Raw genomic sequence first — 18,526 nt, 5'->3', positions numbered from 1 at the left:
ACATGGCAGCGTCCGTTACGGCTGAAAATACGGTGCTGTTTTCAGGAGAAAACAGCACCGTAATTTCAGCCGTAAAGGCATGTGCAGGCGTCTTTCGCTGCGTCCATTACGGACGTAATTGGAGCTGTTTTTCCATGGAGTCCATGGAAAACGGCTCCATTTACGTCTGAATAAGTGACAGGCACTTCTTTGACGCGGGTGTCTTTTTTACGCGCCGCCTTTTGACAGCGGCGCGTAAAAAAAATTACCGTTGGCACAGAACATCGTAAGACCCATTCTAATGAATGGGCAGATGTTTGCCAACGCTTTTGAGCCGCATTTTAGGACGTAATTCGGGGCTAAAACGCCCGAATTACGTCCGTAAATAGTGTGTGTGGACCCAGCCTTAGGGATGCCCCTGGCTGCTAGTGCTGCATTGATGGGTCACTTAGGAGGACCGTCGGCCATGAGAAGTTTGCGGGGGGGGGCCAATAAGAATTTTTGCATCGGGGCCCATGAGCCTTTAGCTACGCCCCTGGCCAGGACGCAGTATAGACTGGAGGCAAGAATACAATGTCGATGGAGGTGAAGATGTTCGCTCTCCGGCTTCCATAGTGTCTAGGCAGAGCACTCAAGCGAGTGCTGGGAAGGAAGCCCAGTGGGTAAGGACTTGAAAATTATGTAAATATCAATCCTGGCAGGAGATGAGGAATTGACACTCCTGAAGGCTGAGACAAAAAAAGATTGTTTCTCGCCGGAAGTAAGAAATTGTTTGTAAACGCTGGGACAATCTTATTTAACTTTATTTATTCTGGATCTTATTGTTTTCCTATAGTGCTCAGTGTTAGGAAACGTCCGTCCCTTTAAGATTACCATGACTACTAGTCTAGCTTCTGGGCGGTTCTGGTTTTAGTTGTTGAGCCTATTCCACTTCTCTGTCTTTCCACTTATCAGATTGAAGGGTGGAGTATTTAAATCTGGGTTGGTTCTATTATCTTTGCTTGTGATTTTCCTTGTTTCCATGAGTTTGATCAAGCTACTGACTGTACCCTTTACCTTTTGACTATTTGCACTTATTAGAACTGGATCTTGGCTTGTCTCTGGCTTACCCTTTGCTTAGTGATTTGGACTTTCTGCTCCCAGCTGGTTTTGACCTCTGCAATCCCTGATATCCACTAGCTTTGTGATTTGTACTTTCTGTTTATCCTCGGACTGTCTTGTTATCTGCTCTGGTGTTGCCTGCATTGCACCTCTTATCCAACACTGAACTCTGTTAAAACAACCTGGGTTCTATGCTGCAAAGTCCAATGTGCCTTGTGGTGGGCTCTGGGGAAATCCACAGAGTAGCCTTAGATTCTGTTGTTGTGATGGATTTGGTGTTGCTGATTTATTTGCACGCTCATTCCTGACAGTCTCCAGCAACCTTTGGGGAATCGTTCACCTAACAATTCCATAAACTTCCAGCCTGGGAATTGCGCAACTGGTGATTCCATAACACTCCGTACTTTGTTAATTGGCATTAAGCCACAGAACACAAGCTTGATCTTATAAGGAGAAAAATGCACAGAATTCTTTCAGCACATTTTTTTGTCTGGGGACATATCTTACAAAATATGTCTTTGCACATTGTTAGATACATCATTTAGGATGCTTATTGCTATGAGAATTGCTGTTTGCACAAGTACAAGTAACTGATATTTAATATCATATGTATTCATTATGTGCTTTTACAGACTTGACTAAGTTCTGAAGCAGCAAATTTTTAATGTTAACCCGCAACTCGAGAAAGGACATTGACATAGGCCTTCACTCTATGCGTATTCTTCTACCATACTTTACTGGAGAATTGATTCTGGATCTGGTGCATGGGCCACCGGCGCGGATACGCAGTGTCAGCTTGCATTATAGTGTCTGTTAATTTAAGTTATAAGCACTGCTTGTGTTATAAGTGCCCTATGGTGGTGAAAAAAAACCTTAATTGTGGCATCCATAGTGCCAATATAATAGTTCCAGCCATATTTTATTTTATTTTTTTAAATCAACAAAAAATGTTTCTTGTGAAAAACAATGTGCCAGAGTCATAAATGCATGTACAGCCCAAGGAGAGATATCTAAGAGAACATTAGAAAAAAGAAAAAAGTACCAAAGTGAAAGAAAGTGTGCCTAATCAAATCAGATGTATGAGGTTAGTGACTTCGTTGTGTAAGGGGGGCTGAGGAAGTTTGAGAGGTACAGTATCCATGTAGGAAAGGGCATAAAAAGTAATTAGTTGGGCATAGGGGGTGTAAGTCTAATATTGTGCATCTATCTTAAAGAGGCAATATGATACCAGATGTCATTCAAAAGTAGTGTATCAAGAGAATACCTCCCAACCGTCTCGGATCCGGTCGGGACAGTCCCGGTTTTTCACCGCTGTCCCGCCGGTCTGAGCAATGTCCCATCCTGCTCCGGACCCTCCCTGTTGCCAGCCACGCCCCCCCGGCAACGACGATGCCTGCGCAGCTGTCTGCCTGGAGCAAGGGAGCAGAGTGCAGCAGCTACACCGAAGCGGAACGCTGGGGAGGAAAAGAACGAAGCCACAGGACAGGGGTGACTGGTGAGTACACAGTTTAAACTATTTAGTGCCTGGGAACACTAGCATTTCTAAAATCATAAAATAAATTACATTATTTTATGGTTTTAGAAAATATTGTGTCTCCAGGCACTAAATAGTTTAAACTGTGTACTCACCAGTCACCCCTTCTTTTTGCGGCTCCCGCCCCCCCTCGCGGCACCCTTCGTGCCCCCCCTCTCACACCCCCCGTGCCCCCCTCTGGTGCCCCCACTCTCGCGCCCCCCTCGCTGGACTGCTGTAACTTCTATCTATATCTATCTATCTATCTCATATCTATCTATCTATCTATCTATCTATCTATCTATCTATCTATCTATCTATCTATCTATCTATCTATCACATATCCTACTCAATAGATGCAAACAAAGCAAAAACAAATGTTATACCCAAGTAGAATTCAGCCACCTATCCCAGATCTGGTGCTATTCAACCTCATTGTTCCTATGTTTATAGAATTATTTATACAGGGGTAAAGTTAAATCGACGGAATAGATTCAGTCCCATAGATAGGGGGAGTACAAGCCATTCAAAAGCTAGCCACGTTTTTCTGGCATGGTAAAGGTCTGTGACTGCAGCAAGTGGAGGATTCTTTGATGAATGTAAAGTTTTAGGAATAGAACAGCTATATTACATTATAAGGCTATGTTCACACAGGCTGGATAAGCTGCGTAAAAGCACACAGCGTATCCGCCCTGTCCACCGCAGAGAATTCCGGCCAAAAAAAAACGCAACGAATTGTGGTGAACAAAAAAAATGTTTCATACTTAGGTAGCCATGGCGACACGTCCAGCCTCCCAGGATGTTGTTTCATCCCATGTAACCACTGCAGCCTGTGATTGGCTGCAGTGGCCTCATGGGATGATACGTCATCTAAGAAGACCAGCCTGGACATAGAAACACAGAATTCTGGGTAAGTATAAGATATATTTTTTTCTGAGTTGTGTTTTTTGCGGCGGAATCACTTCCATTCCACCGCAAAAAAACGCAACATCTGCTATTCAATTCAATGGGGAAAACCTGCAACAAATAAGCAGCGATTGCGCAAATATAATTGACATGCTGCAGATTAAAAAAACAAACTGCAGGTCAATTTCTGAGCGTTTTTTTCGCTCAGCATTTACGCAATGTGTGGATGAGATTTCTACAAATCTCATCCACTCTGCTGTTACTGTAATATGCTGCAGATTTTCCACAACTAAATCTATTGTGGAAAATACACAGTATTTACGCTATGTGTGAACTCATCCTAAGTGTTGTTATTGTGAAGTAGAAATGCACTAGAGAAACAAAAGTTTAGCTGCAAGGCTTTAGTCAAGAATAGGTTAACGAGCGCTGATATCAAATTTTCTTGCCCATATGGTCTGTATATATAACAGCATATGTTCTAGTGAAATGATGCCCATCTGGCAGACCAGGGGCAGCATATAATTCTTATGTTATTGCTGTGCGTTACCCAGGGGACAGAAAATTCATATGGTATAGTTGCTTGCCAACTGTGAAAATAAAAGAAGAGCTACTCTGTTTATCCTTTGCTATGGGGGCACTGGGGTATGTTCATACTTGCCAATATCTGAAATTTTTTTCCATGGACACTTGGGGCTTATTTGGTGGGTGTGTCTTGTGGGGGCGTGGTTTATATGGGAGGTGTGGCTAATAGGGAGTGGCTTTCTTTCCAGAATTTCTGCATACAAACAAACGAACAAACATTTCTGAACTAGTTTGGCTTACAACTACTATGGTGGCCAGTATCTCTCCCTGAATATCTGGTTGTATACAGGCAGGTGTCACTTTATCACTAGGGCTAGGCGATATGTGCTGACCACTAGTGGTAGCATAAAAACTAGCATAGATAGCGCCACACTCAGTACCCCTTGTAGATGGTGCCCCACACTGCTACCTGTAGATATTGCCACACACTTCTTCCTGTAGATAATGCCACAGAGCCCCTGTAGAGAGTGCCACACACAGCCCCCGGTAGGAAGTGCCACATGGTCCCCCTGTAGGTAGTGCCACACGGCCCCTGTAGATAGTGCCACCATGCCCTGAGTAGATAATTATACAGAGCCCTCAGTAGATAATGTCACTTTGCCATCTGTAGATAGTGCCACTGTCACAAAGGGTCTGTAGACCCACTGGGCCGTACCCCCTTGGCTGGACCCCTCTTATAGTCCAGGGTACACACGGGTCAAAGTTCATCAACGAGGTCCGTTGCGCGCACTACCCGTTTAAGAGCGGGCACGAGCATGCACGCGCACCCTACAGGATCCGGCTGAGGTGAGTGGACACGAGCGCTGGTGTCTCCTGAGGAGGAGGCTGGGGCCAGCGCTTGTCGACTCGTGGCTGCGGCTGTCAGGAGGAGGCTGGAGCTGACAGCCCACAGCAACGGAGATTGCAGCCACACTGCCCCCTTGTAGATAGTGCCACACAGCCCCCATGTAGATAGTGCCCCAAAGCCCCCTTGTAGATAGTGCCACACAGCCCCCCTGTAGTTAGTGCCACATCCCACCTTGTAGATAGTGCCACACACCCGCCCTTGTAGATAGTGCCACACCCCCCTTGTAAAACGTGCTACACACCTCTGTAGACAGTGCCACACTCCCCCTTTGTGGATAGTGCCACACTCCCCTCTTTGTATATGCCACACTCCCCCCTTTATAGATGGTACCACACTCCCCTATAGATAGTGCCACACAGCCCACCTGTACTTAGTGCTACACTATCTCTGTAGATAGTGGCCAGGTGCCACACAAATAAATAAAAAACCTTATACTCACGTATTCTCATTCCCACGAAGAACGGATCTCCACAGCCTCTTCAGTCCTGCAGCCTGCTATGCACCGATACAGGATCCTTGCCTAGGCCGGCGCGATCCAGTGACGTCATCACACCGGCATATGTAGGGATCTTGTACCAGAGTTTTATAAACTGCCGGCCTAACGTGGCCTGTAGCCTAGTGAATGGCAGAGCACGAAATGGATAGTTTCCTTCTCTGCCATAGTATTCAATTGTATCTGTGTCCTGAGAACGCAGATACAATTGAATATGGCAGTCGCCAGTTGCCGGGACACGTCAGGAACAGTAATTTGCCAGGATTATCTCTGTAAATTCAGGACTGCTGGCAACTATGTAACTTTCCCATCTGCGTAAGTTGTGTCATGTGCAGGTTTGTGTACATGTGTATCTATGCATCGTATTTTTATATGCCTTTGGTCTATGCTCACTCCATATGGATTTCAACAAATACAAGAACATATCTTTTTCTGTTGAGTTCAAACTTATTTTAGCTTCCTAAAATATATATAGAAACCACTGGACACAAACACAGCTATGTACCATAAAAGTCAAACATGGCTTAGTGCCTACACCTGCCTGAATGTGATGTGCTGCCCTTTGATGGCATCAAGGGCTGCATTTGAGACACCCACGATATGTCGGATTGACCACCCCTGCTCTAGTACTTCTCTTGCGGCACAAATTTTTTACATTTTTGTCAGTAAATAAACATGTTGGAACTTCTAATGCATGTATATATTTATTGTACATTTACTTTTATGGACTCTCAATGGGTAAGTGGCACATACAAAGTAACTTACTAATATGTCTTAATTTCAGCACTTGTTTTGGAGCCTACAACCGTGGCTGTACGAAAAATACCTGCAGAGTATGACACACGAAGCGCTGTTGAGATTGCTCCCACACAACTAACAGGTAAGTCATTAAAGGAGCACTCCCACAAAAAAAATTATTTTCTGGCCCGTTGAAAAGGCACATTATGCAAATTGTGGTGAAGGTAATAATTTTACCGGTGGCTGTATTTGTGAGTTATCCACTCCCTTCTGGTCCTCCTCTGTGTCCTGTGACCAGCAATAGGACTCTCCAACTGCTACAGCATCTCATGTATGGACATGTAGTCAGTTTCTCCATTCAGTCCTGTAAGACTCACATCGGGGCTGTGATAGTAATGAGAAGAGGAACTGACTTCCTGTCCACACATGAGACGCTGGAGCGGTTGGAGAGTCCTATTGCTGGTCACATGACACAGCGGAGGACCAGAAGGGAGTGGATAACACAAATACAGCCACCTGTAAGAAAGTTACCTTCAACACAATTTACATAATGTACCTCTCTAATGGGCCAGAGAATTAAAAAAATTAGTGGGAGTGCTCCTTTAAGTAATTTCTGCCATTAATGGGGTTTTCCAGGTCTTAAACATCAATGGCCTATCACTAGAATAAGCCATCAATCTTTGATTGGGGTAATCCAACCCCAGGACCATCACCAATCAGCAAAATGTGGCACTCCTTTATTGTTTACATACAAGTGTGGCTGTGCCTGGTTTTGCAGCACAGTCCCATTCACAGCCCCTTCATTCCACTACCACCAATCGAACATTGATAGCATGCCTAACCTAAAAATATGCCATAAGTGTTGGAGTCCAGGAAAACTGTTTAACTGCTTTATAAATTATGGTTAATCTTTCATTAGTAACCTACTTATTTTCTACCTAGAAACCGATGAGTGTAAAATGATTAGAAACCTGTGTGGACATGGAGAATGCATCTCAACCCCTACAGGGTTCTACTGCATTTGTAATCCTGGATACTATCCAGATTCTGAGAAGAGGGTTTGTGTAGGTAGGTAAAATATCTAATTCACTAGGATTAGTTCCCAATGCCTTTAGTTACCTTTGCTAAGAGCTTTTTCTCTATGCATGGTTGACATCTTCTCTTATTGTGCTATCAAATGTTAACTCATATACGTGAATGGCCGGCTGTAGTCCTATTGCCAACAGGTCTTAAAAGTAGATAAATGGTTTGTGAATACTTTAAGTAAAAACACCACAAAAATGTAATCTCTAATCCAAACTCTGGGCAGGTTAATATCCAAACTGTAGGATCCCTCTTTGACCACAGGTGATGTGAGGTCACAATTAGGCAGTCCTCATAGACCATAGAAAAATGAATGACTATGGCTAATTTAACCATTTCCTTGACAAGGATGTATAGATAACGATTATTACTAGAGAGGAATGTCTAATACATTTCTGAAGAATGGAAAAGATTTCCATCAGTCAGAAAAGATACTTTCATCCACTGATGGTCCCTATAACCGATCGTTTCCAACTAGTTCTATTATAAAAATGAGTATAGGTTAACGGTTAATGCATTAGATTAGGTTTAGGGATTCACAATTATTGATTAGGGTCAGGCTGTGTTGACATGCTGAAGTCAATTTGTTTTTGTACAGCAATTTTCGCTGAACTTTGCAGAATAGAAAGGTCACAGCCTTAGATTTTATAAAGGGAGATGGGAAATTATATATCTTTATAATCCCCAATTTAATTTGCATGAAAAAATTGGTTGGTGCTTTCCTCCGGTTTTGGTTTCCTTTATCACACAAACCTGTGTACATGTGTGGTATGTATATACTCACATCCTACAGTTCTTTGCAGATTAAATTTTGTTTGCATAAGGAGCCTGCTTGAGTAGTCATTTTTTTTAAATTCTTTTTTCATTTGAGTTTCAAAAACACTCAGACAAACAATATATATGTACAATATATTCACTTTGAGTGGAAATAATATACAGCTACACCCCACATTAGGGTCTCATATCAAATGTATTATTTTTTTGTACTGCATTGTATAACAGTGGTATGTATGTATATATTTACCCCAAAAATACCACTCAACCATACCCAATGTTCTCCCCCCACCCCCAATGCAAATGGATCTCAGGCACACATCTAGATCATATATGTCAAAACAAAAAGAATCATTTCAAATTATAATTATGAAGACCCACCTTCCCCAATTTCATTGTTTCAACCTTCCCAATGTACCTGCGAAATTTTCCCTGTGATACCATGAAGTTTGCCCAAAGGATGTCATCAATTCTACAATATCACTAGTTTGAAAATGTTTACAGATATATATCTTCCATTTCTGAAAGAATTGTGCGGTTTGCGTTTCTGCCACCCTCTCTGTTTCCAGTCTATCCATCAAAATATATCTCTTCATTTTAACCGCAAAGTTGAATCTTCTAGAATTTTTTGCTTATAATTTTAAAGCAAAGTTGCGTAAAAGTGGATGTGTGTATAAATTACAAAGTTGTATTTTTTTTTCTACACGGTAGGCTATATGCTCTCAAAAAATGAAGATTTTTTTTTTAGCATAGTTGCAGTTTGCCGTGTGCAGTAAACTAATAAGGGGCATGGAATCTCTTAGTTATAAGGTAAGATTAAAAGATTCCAGTAAACTAATAAGGCTGGGTTCACACGAGCACATTAACGTCCGTAATGGACGGACGTATTTCGGCCGGAAGTCCCGGACCGAACTCAGTGCAGGGAGCCGGGCTCCTAGCATCATAGTTATGTACGACGCTAGGAGTCCCTGCCTCTCCGTGGAACTACTGTCCCGTACTGAAAACATTATTACAGTACGGGACAGTTGTCCTGCAGAGAGGCAGGGACTCCTAGCGTTGTTTCAGAGTTTTTGAGAGCACAAGCTCTGTTGATGTAGACTTGTGTGGAATATATGAACTTTGCACACTTTGGTCTATTATTTTCACATTTGTTTTTGTGTGTAAACCTTTGCTCGTATGAGAGTTTTAAGAGCAAATTTGTGTTTTACTGCATTCTAAAATTATTGCTGTCTGTTACGAAATTACAGTACGTGAACAACAGCATGTAAAGACAACTGCATTCTTCAGGTAGTCTGCTCCGGGAAATATACAGGGTTTGTCGGTGAACTTACTTTTCACCATGTGTAATCCCTGTATTTTATAGGTTGTTACTCTTCTTAGAATTTCAGCAGATTTGTGGTCTCCTCAATTCTGGAGATTTTACATAGTTATGTGCATGTAAAATTAGGCATTAGTGGTATGTTATAACTCTCCACATATTGAACTTCGTTTTTTAGGATGCATAGTGCACCAAATTTTCTGCTTGGGTCACACTTTTAGACACAAATATACATTTGTATGAAGTTTTTGGTGAAAAATTACTATTTTGACACAAAATTGCTTGACGGTACCTGTGTGTATAAAGTGCTAAGTGGCATTTTGACAATGTGCCAGGTGACTACTTTCGGAAAATATATAGGTATGGGGATTTTTTTTCTCCAGATGGAGGAAGTGCCCTCTTGTCTTTTGAGCAGATTTTACATGGAACAGGTTTTCACCATATTTTTTGGATGGCCATTTATGTACTGATACAAGTTAACCATGTCCCCCCATCTTTTTTCAAGGCTAAATAAGTTTAATTCTTTTAATCTTACCTCATAACTTAGATCCTCCATGCCCCTTATTAGCTTCGTTGCTCTTTTTTGTATTATTTCTACCTCCAGGGCATCCTTTCTATGAACTGGAGCCCAAGACTAAACTGCATATTCTACATTAGGCTGCGCTAATGCTTTGCAAAAAAACAGCCCTCATATGGCTATGTAAATGTAAAAATACAAAAGTTATGGCTCTCGAAATGCGGTAGTGAAAAAAATTAAATCCACTGGATCCTGAAGGCCAAAATAGGCCATGTCCTTACGAGGTTAAATATTGTTGCCCTGCCAGGATTGGCTAATACTGCATCATACAGGCAATAATATTTATCTACATGAAGATGTGGAGATGCATTGTCAGACAGACCTGGTGATAGAATATATGCTCATATATGTGTCACTGAAATAGTAGTCTTTTACTGTAAATTTTACTGTGCACTTTTTGTATCCTATCTGTTTCCTTTGTGTGTAAGATATATTTCCTGTTCTTTTTTTTTCAATGTTCCAAAAAGCCAATAAAATCTTTGAAATATTAATGTTTGATGAGAATTTAAGAACATTCTACTTCTTTTGTTAGATTATGGCTTATATTGTATTTGTATATTTTAGATATTGATGAATGTAAGAGTGAACCTTGTGGTCACGGAAAGGGACTGTGTCTGAATACGGCTGGTTCATTTAACTGCCATTGTCATCATGGATACAGACTAAATGTATCATACGGACAAAGATCTTGCGTGGGTAAGTAAATGTTTTGCCTTTCTCTTTTCACTTGGTCTGTTTTCAATTTTTTTCCAGACTAATCTATTGTAAGGCTGGGTTCACACGACCTATATTCAGACGTAAACGAGGCGTATTATGCCTCGTTTTCCATCTGAAAATACGGCTACAATACGTCGGCAAACATCTGCCCATTCATTTGAATGGGTTTGCCGACGTACTGTGTCGACGACCTGTCATTTACGCATCGTCGTTTGACAGCTGTCAAACGACGACGCGTAAATTGACTGCCTCGGCAAAGAAGGGCAGGACACTTCTTTGCAACGTAATTTGAGCCATTCTTCATTGAAGTCAATGAAGAGCAGCTCAAGATTACGGGCGTCAAAGACGCCTCGCATAATGCGAGGAGGAGCTTTTACGTCTGAAACGACGCAGCTGTTTTCTCCTGAAAACAGTTTGTCTTTTCATACGTAAAAAGACAGTTCTCATGTGCACATACCCTTAGTGACATTACAGAATATTGGAAAGAAATGAGGGAGAAAAAAAGGTAGAGTTGCCAACCTCCACTTCACGGGCAGACAAATGATTACTGTCACACTGGAAAACAAAAATAAATCATAAAGATCATATAATATTTGTCAATAACTCAAAATACTAATATAGACATATTAGCAACAAACTGAACAAGCACCTCCAGCTTCTAAAATATCACAAGCATATCAATTGTTATTACAGAACTGGGTAAAAGTCTACTATCTTTATAGCCTCTGAATTTGTGAATGGTTGAGAAAGAAGGGAGGGGAATCTTTTAAAGTGTCACTAAAAAACTAAAAACTTTTAAAAAACGTTTGACATGCCATAGTGACATGTCAAAAGTTTCGATCGGTGGGGGTCCGAGCACTGAGACCCCCAACGATCCCTAAAACGTTCTGATCGGCTTTCCTTGGAGCGGAGTACAGGCTCAATAGAAAAGTCTGTGAGTCTGTACAATGCTCACTCGACTTTCCGAGAGAAGCCGGTCAGAAACGAAGCGGCAGAGCGCTAACCCGAGTGCTTCTGATGCTTTGTTTTAGCTATCGGTGGGGTCTCAGTGCTCGGACCTCCAACGTTTAATACTTTGGACATGTCAGTATGACATGTCAAATGTCTTTTAAAAGATTAATTACACTTTAAATATATTTTATAACTAATTTTCCCCGTTTGAATACATATGTATTTATGTGTTTGCTATTGATTGACTATAGCTGCCATACATATGTACAAGTTAGGCACATAGTGGTTTCTTCTAGCTCAGATGGTAGAATTTGTACATGTTTCATATATGAAGGGGGTAGCAAGTGATGAAATACAAGAGTTATATCAGGATCTCATAACTTTTTTAAATGACTACATATGTGATTTTAAAAGCAGTAAGGGTATGTTCACACGTAGTCAACAAAAACGTCTGAAAATCCAGAGCTGTTTTCAAGGGAAAACAGACCCTGCTTTTCAGACGTTTTTTTACCAACTCGTATTTTTCGCGGCGTTTTTCGCGCCGTTTTCGCGGCGTTTTTTACGTCCGTTTTTGGAGCTGTTTTCATTGGAGTCTATGAGAAAACAGCTCCAAAAACGTCCAAAGAAGTGTCCTGCACTTCTTTTGACGAGGCTGTATTTTTACGCGTCGTCGTTTGACAGCTGTCAAACGACGACGCGTAAATAACAGGTCGTCTGCACAGTACGTCGGCAAACCCATTCAAATGAATGGGCAGATGTTTGCCGACGTATTGGAGCCGTATTTTCAGACGTAAAACGAGGCATAATACGCCTCGTATACGTCTGAAATTTGGCCGTGTGAACATACCCTTATGAGCTACATTTGCATAGTTTTATAAATTTTTTGTTTCTGATTAAATAAATTACATTTTGTCCAATGACAAGACCGTTCACTTTAGACAGTGACATGCTTCTAATTTGTAATTCTCAAAACACTTTCACACTTATTATTTTTACAATAAAGATTTTTATTGGGTTTCAAGTTATATGAGATTATATCAATCAAGAGGTCGAAGGGACTGAACGTCAACGTGACAAAAAATTGTTCCACAAATATGTCACAGTGACAATAGAGAACTTTTACAGGGAATATATTTTACTAAAGGTTGTGGGAGACAATATACTTCGACAAGCACCACAACCAGTGGAACAAGTAAATTAGGGGGTGTATATATATATTATATATACATACATACATACATACATACATACATACATACATACATACATACATACATACATATAGATAGATATAAAAGATACATATGTGTAAAGCTACCTCCTCAGTTATAGAATAAGATGGTTAGATAATCAGGTCTGGGCACCGGGGCATAGCTAAAGGCTCATGGGCACCTGTGCAAAAAATCTTCTTGCCCCCCCCCCAACTTCCCTTCATGGCCGACACCCCGCAGTTTTCCGCTACATCGCTATGTCTCTTTCCCCGCCAAGACATGTTATGTCCCCTCACTATATATATTTATTATACATACAGTATATATATATATATATATATATATATACATATACATATGTATACTGTATGTATCGGAAACAGCATATCTTATATTTTCGCCACTGGATAGGATTAGATACAGCGGCTCAGCAGACAGTATCACACATGGTAGACTTAGATACAGGGCCCAGCAGACAGTATCACACATGAAAGGCTTAGATAAAGGACCAAGCAGACAGTAATATTATACTTACCCTCCTCGCTCCTGAATCAGGTCCTCTTCATCTTTGGGTGCAGTGGGCATCCTCTTCATCAGTGCAGATCGGGTCGACTTCTTATGCCATCCAGAGTCACGACGTTGTGTGCGGCGCGCATCACGTTGTGACGCTGCATGGTGTCAGTACCCAGCGCCTTGTCTGGATCCGACTCAGGTGTGAGGTGGGTAAGTATACTGTTACTGTAGCAAGTGGGGCCCGTGTAGCTTAGTACATAGACCTCAGTTACTACAGTAACTGTGGATTGACGTGGTGAGGGGGGCCATGAGCCCCCCTGGCTTCAGGGCTTGGTCGCAATTGTGACTGCTGCAACCTCTATAGCTACGCCACTGTTTGGACATCTGTGATGCGGATATAATCAGCAGAGATCCCCACTCCTGACCAAACTGCACAAGTGTGAAAATGGCCTAAGTGTTCCTCATTTTGCCACATCCGAGAACAGATTATAAAAGGCGGAGTATAAAAGGAAACTGCATACTTGGACTGTCTTTTAGATACCATCCTGGTTTTGTCAATAGCCTTTCTACTGGCATTGCCACTGAGGCTACATAAGTCTAAGATCGCCGTGACTAATAGTAAAACATTATGGATAAAATATTCTCTATGAAAAAAATAGCCACTTTATAGAGGCTCTGCCAATTCTCACATTTTTGTATCAATGTATTTTCAACATAGAAGGTGTGATATGTTTGAAATCATCTATGCAAATTACCCATCTGCCCACTAAAGACATATACATGGAAATACATATGTAAATGAACTGTTAAGGATCTGCCAGGCACAGCTTCTGTATCCACGCCCATAGGTAATCAGTCTGCACCTGCTTCTATGTCTGTGAGACTGACTCCATCTTCCACCACTCAGGATGGCAGGCTTAGGAGTGGGAGAGCCTATCACAGCCTGGCCAGACGGAGCTAGCTCCCGCCGTCTGTCTATTTATACCTGCCTTTCCTGTTCCTCCTTGCTTGTGATTCTTCTCTGTTGGTTTCCTGGCCCTGCTGCAGCTTCTTGAACTACTTGTCCCTGCTTCGTATTGACCCTGGCTTACTGACTATTCTTCTGCTCTGCGTTTGGTACCTCGTACACTCCTGGTTTGACTCGGCTTGTTCACTACTCTCCTGCTCTGCGTTTGGCACCTCGTACTCTCCTGGTTTGACTCGGCTCGTTTACTACTCTTGTTGCTCACGGTGTTGCCGTGGGCAACTGCCCCGTTTCCCTTTGTTCTGTGTTTCCTTGTCTGGTTGTCTGTCATGCACTTACTGAGTGTAGGGACCGTCGCCCAGTTGTACCCCATCGCCTAGGGCGGGTCGTTGCAAGTAGGCAGGGACTGAGTGGCGGGTAGATTAGGGCTCACTTGTCTGTTTCCCTATCCCTGTCATTACATGAACATTACTTATTTGTCTTTTGGCAGCCATATCCCCTGAGGTTTGCACTCTTTTAACACATAGTATAAAGGAATTTAGGGCACTATAACTGAGCATGAATATTAGTAAAGAGTTTTTGTAAATTACAAATGTAACCATTATGTAATCTCCGAAGTTCATAAGAACAAGATCACACACGCAGTTTTATTGCCGTTTTTAGCCAAACACAGGAGTGGACACAAAAGACAGAAAATGCATTCGTCTTTTATTTATACCTTTCCTTCATTTTGGATCCACTTCTGGCTTTGGCGCAAAAAAAGAGCCAAAAACTGCACCAAAGATTGCATTAAAACGGCTTGTGTGATCCTGGCCTTACAGTATACGACCAGGTGTGACAAGGATACATTTGTTTGTTAGGAAGTCAATATAGATAGAAACTCTATTTTGAACTTTAGATATGTTCTGACCTGTATATAACCTTGTTTCCACTGACATTGTTGTCTCTCAGATGTTGATGAGTGTTCACGCTCTGGAATGTGTGGTGACTCTCGCAGTTGTGTTAATTTTCCCGGATACTACAAATGTGAATGTCAGACTGGATACAAAGTAAAAAATAGAAGACCATTGTTATGTGAAGGTGAGATGACGGGTAAAAATTTTGAACTGTTAAAAATCCAACATGCCATTGACCAATTTCAATAAAATAAGAAACTTTGTAATATATCTTATTACAGAAAAATTTAATTTCTACACTCATCATACTTCCCTCCTCCTCACTCCCTGCCTCCTGTATGGCTCACTCACTTTACTGATAAAATCCGTACATAGGAGTTTGTACACTGAGAGTTCAGGCTACAGCTGCTTCCCATAGAAGTATATGGAGAGGGGAAGGGGAGAAGAGATACATACAGACGCTGCTGCTGCAGCTTCTAGTAAGTGTTTCATCTCACCCAGTGCTGGATTCACAGCTACACTGCTCATTACTGCTGTATACTGTAGTTCATGATGCTGCTGTTTTTATATTTGTGATAGATAGAGATAGGAGAGCATAATTCTCCTCTTCTCTGTAGCTGTTATGATGTCAGTCATATACAGCAGTTTTCTCCTTCTCTGGAGCGGTACTCAGTGAAGACTGAGAATTAGAAACAAAGCCTACAAAAGGGAGAAACTGCTAAAAAAAAAAAGCCATATACAAGTCATATAATGGTCAGATATAGCATTATTCCTCATGTACACACACATGACTGCTTATTCTGAAAAGTCACCTAATAGGTATAAGTATGCTTTAAGAAAAAATTTCAAGAAACTTTGGAAAAGGAAATATTATAAAGTACTGATTGTTACAGAATATACAATTGAATATGCGTTATTAATCTAAGGAAGGAATATAAAGGGTCAAATCCCTTTTTGTTTCAGAATTCCACATGTGGACCCAGCAAATTATTACAATTGAAATGGTTGTCTCCCCACAGACAACCTATTTAACCTCTTTATACCAGGGCAATTATTTCTCATATGTATTGGTCAAACGGCTATATAATAAATATTTTTCGGACTATAATACGCAGTTTTTAGCAAGAATAAATCTTGCTAAAAAGTCCCTGCGTCTTATAACCCGCAGTCAAGGGACCCGGCATCACCAGGCGCCATGACCGCTTCATTACTTAACCACTTCCCGACCCATGCCGTGCCGTCACATCATGGAGCTGGAGGGGGATGATGTATGGAGCGGCCTCACGCACTGAGCTTCTGACATGTTGCTCTAATGGCCAGGAACAACAATTTCGCTTGTGCCATAAAACACATGTATCCCCTATCCACAGGATAGGGGATACATGTGATCGATAAGTAGAACGGGGACCGAAAGTTACCAAGAGCGCTGCATGAGAAGATGTGACTTCCGTTCTGTGTCCTGCAGCTTCATAGATATCAATGGGATTCTTCTGCGCATGCGGCTCCCCATTGATTTCTATGGAGCTGCGGAACAGATAAGCCAAACACAGAATCCGGAAGTTCAGGCTTCTCATGTTGCATTTTGGGTGACTTTCGGTCCCCTGTTCTCCTTATCGCTGGGGATCCCAGCAGTCGGACACCCAGCGATCTCACATCTAGCCCCTATCCTGTGGATAGGGGATAAATGTGTTTTATGGCAAATCCCTTTAACTAGTTAAATTACGTGGTCAATAGAGACCGCGGCATTTATAGGGATTTTTCTATGAAGGACATTTATGACATATCCACAGGATATGTCATAAATATCAGATAGATGCAGGTCCCACCTCTGGGATCGGCACCTATCTCTAGAACGGGGCCACCTAAACCCCGTTCTAGCTTTCTGTGCTCTCCGGGCCACTTGATTACATGTGGAGTTACTGAAACAGCGTAACTCGTTGTTTCCATAACTCCCATGGAACTGAACAGTACTTACGGAAACAGCATAGCTCGCATGCTACACTGCTTCCGTAACTGCCATTTACTACTATGGGAGTTAGGGAAACAGCGTAGTTACGATACCAAATATGCAGTGGTTTTTAATGTTTTACGACATCTTGTGTACTGGGGTGCCCATAACTGTACACAATAATCTACGCATGGTTTGACGAGAAATTTATTTGGTAGAACTACTGTATGTTCTCTAATAATGTACACCTATGCCCCTTTTGATGCACCCCATGATCTTATTTGCCTTGGCAGCAGCTGCCTGACACAGGTTGCTACAGTTAAGTTTACTGTCAACTAAAATTCCTAAGTCCTTTTCCATGTCAGTTTTACCAGTGTTTTCCCATTCATTATGTAATGGTGACATATATTGTCCCTTTCCAAGTGCATAACCTTACATTTATCAGTGTTAAACCTCATTTGCCGCTTCTCTCCCAAGCCACCAACTTATCCATTTGTAACATATTACTGTCCTTCTTTGGGTATGTGCACACACACTAATTACGTCCGTAATTGACGGACGTATTTCGGCCGCAAGTCCCGGGCCGAACACAGTGGAGGGAGCCGGGCTCCTAGCATCATACTTATGTACGATGCTAGGAGTCCCTGCCTCGCTGCAGTACAACTGTCCCGTACTGTAATCATGTTTTCAGTATGGGACAGTTGTCCTGCAGAGAGGCAGGGACTTCTAGCATCGTACATAAGTATGATGCTAGGAGCCCTGCTCCCTGCACTGTGTTCGGTCCGGGACTTGCGGCCGAAATACGTCCGTCAATTACGGACGTAATTAGTGTGTGTGCACATACCCTTTGTGTTAAAGTGTAGCTAAACGTTCGACAAACTTCTGACATGTCATAGTGACACGTCAGAACTTTGTAGTAGTGGGGCTCTGAGCACTGAGACTCCCACCAATCGCTAGAACTAAGCAGCTGAAGCGTTCGTGTGAGCGCTCAGCTGCTTCGGGTCCGTTCGGCTATTTCCAGAAATAAATGTATCGGTGTACGGACTCAATAGAAAGTCTATGAGCCCGTACTCCGATACATTTATTTCAGGAAAAAAAACGAACAGAAACGAAGCAGCTGAGCGCTCACACGAACGCTTCAGCTGCTTCATTCTAGCGATTGGTGGGGGTCTCCGTGCTCATACCCCCACCAATACAAACTTCTGACATGTCACTATAACATGACCGATAAAAACACAGGGACATATACAAAAACACCGAAAAAGGCCATACTTACAAATGGACACAGCCAGGCCAGAAATGCTGATGAAAGGGCGAGCAGGTGCTTTAAATAATAATAGCCACTCCCACTAGTCTTGAGGGGAGTGGTGTGTGGTGCATGGGATGTGTAGTAAGAAATAATAAATGAATAGTGT

At 42.0% G+C, this 18,526-nt stretch overlaps 1 protein-coding gene across 1 annotated transcript in view; it reads left to right on the top strand.

The window, feature by feature from the left end:
• LTBP3 (latent transforming growth factor beta binding protein 3) overlaps nucleotides 1-18,526 on the top strand; it is a 153,051-nt gene that overhangs the window by 92,592 nt on the left and 41,933 nt on the right. The window contains exons 11-14 of the mRNA XM_075837463.1: nucleotides 6,206-6,301; nucleotides 7,102-7,227; nucleotides 10,476-10,607; nucleotides 15,219-15,347. Coding sequence (XP_075693578.1) covers nucleotides 6,206-6,301; nucleotides 7,102-7,227; nucleotides 10,476-10,607; nucleotides 15,219-15,347 — 483 coding nt within the window. The remainder of the gene's footprint in view (nucleotides 1-6,205; nucleotides 6,302-7,101; nucleotides 7,228-10,475; nucleotides 10,608-15,218; nucleotides 15,348-18,526) is intronic.

Source organism: Rhinoderma darwinii, chromosome 9, assembly GCF_050947455.1.
Source record: "Rhinoderma darwinii isolate aRhiDar2 chromosome 9, aRhiDar2.hap1, whole genome shotgun sequence".
NCBI lineage: Eukaryota > Metazoa > Chordata > Amphibia > Anura > Rhinodermatidae > Rhinoderma > Rhinoderma darwinii.
The sequence above is the reverse complement of the archived record's forward strand: the minus strand, read 5'-3'. Positions and strand labels throughout refer to the sequence as shown.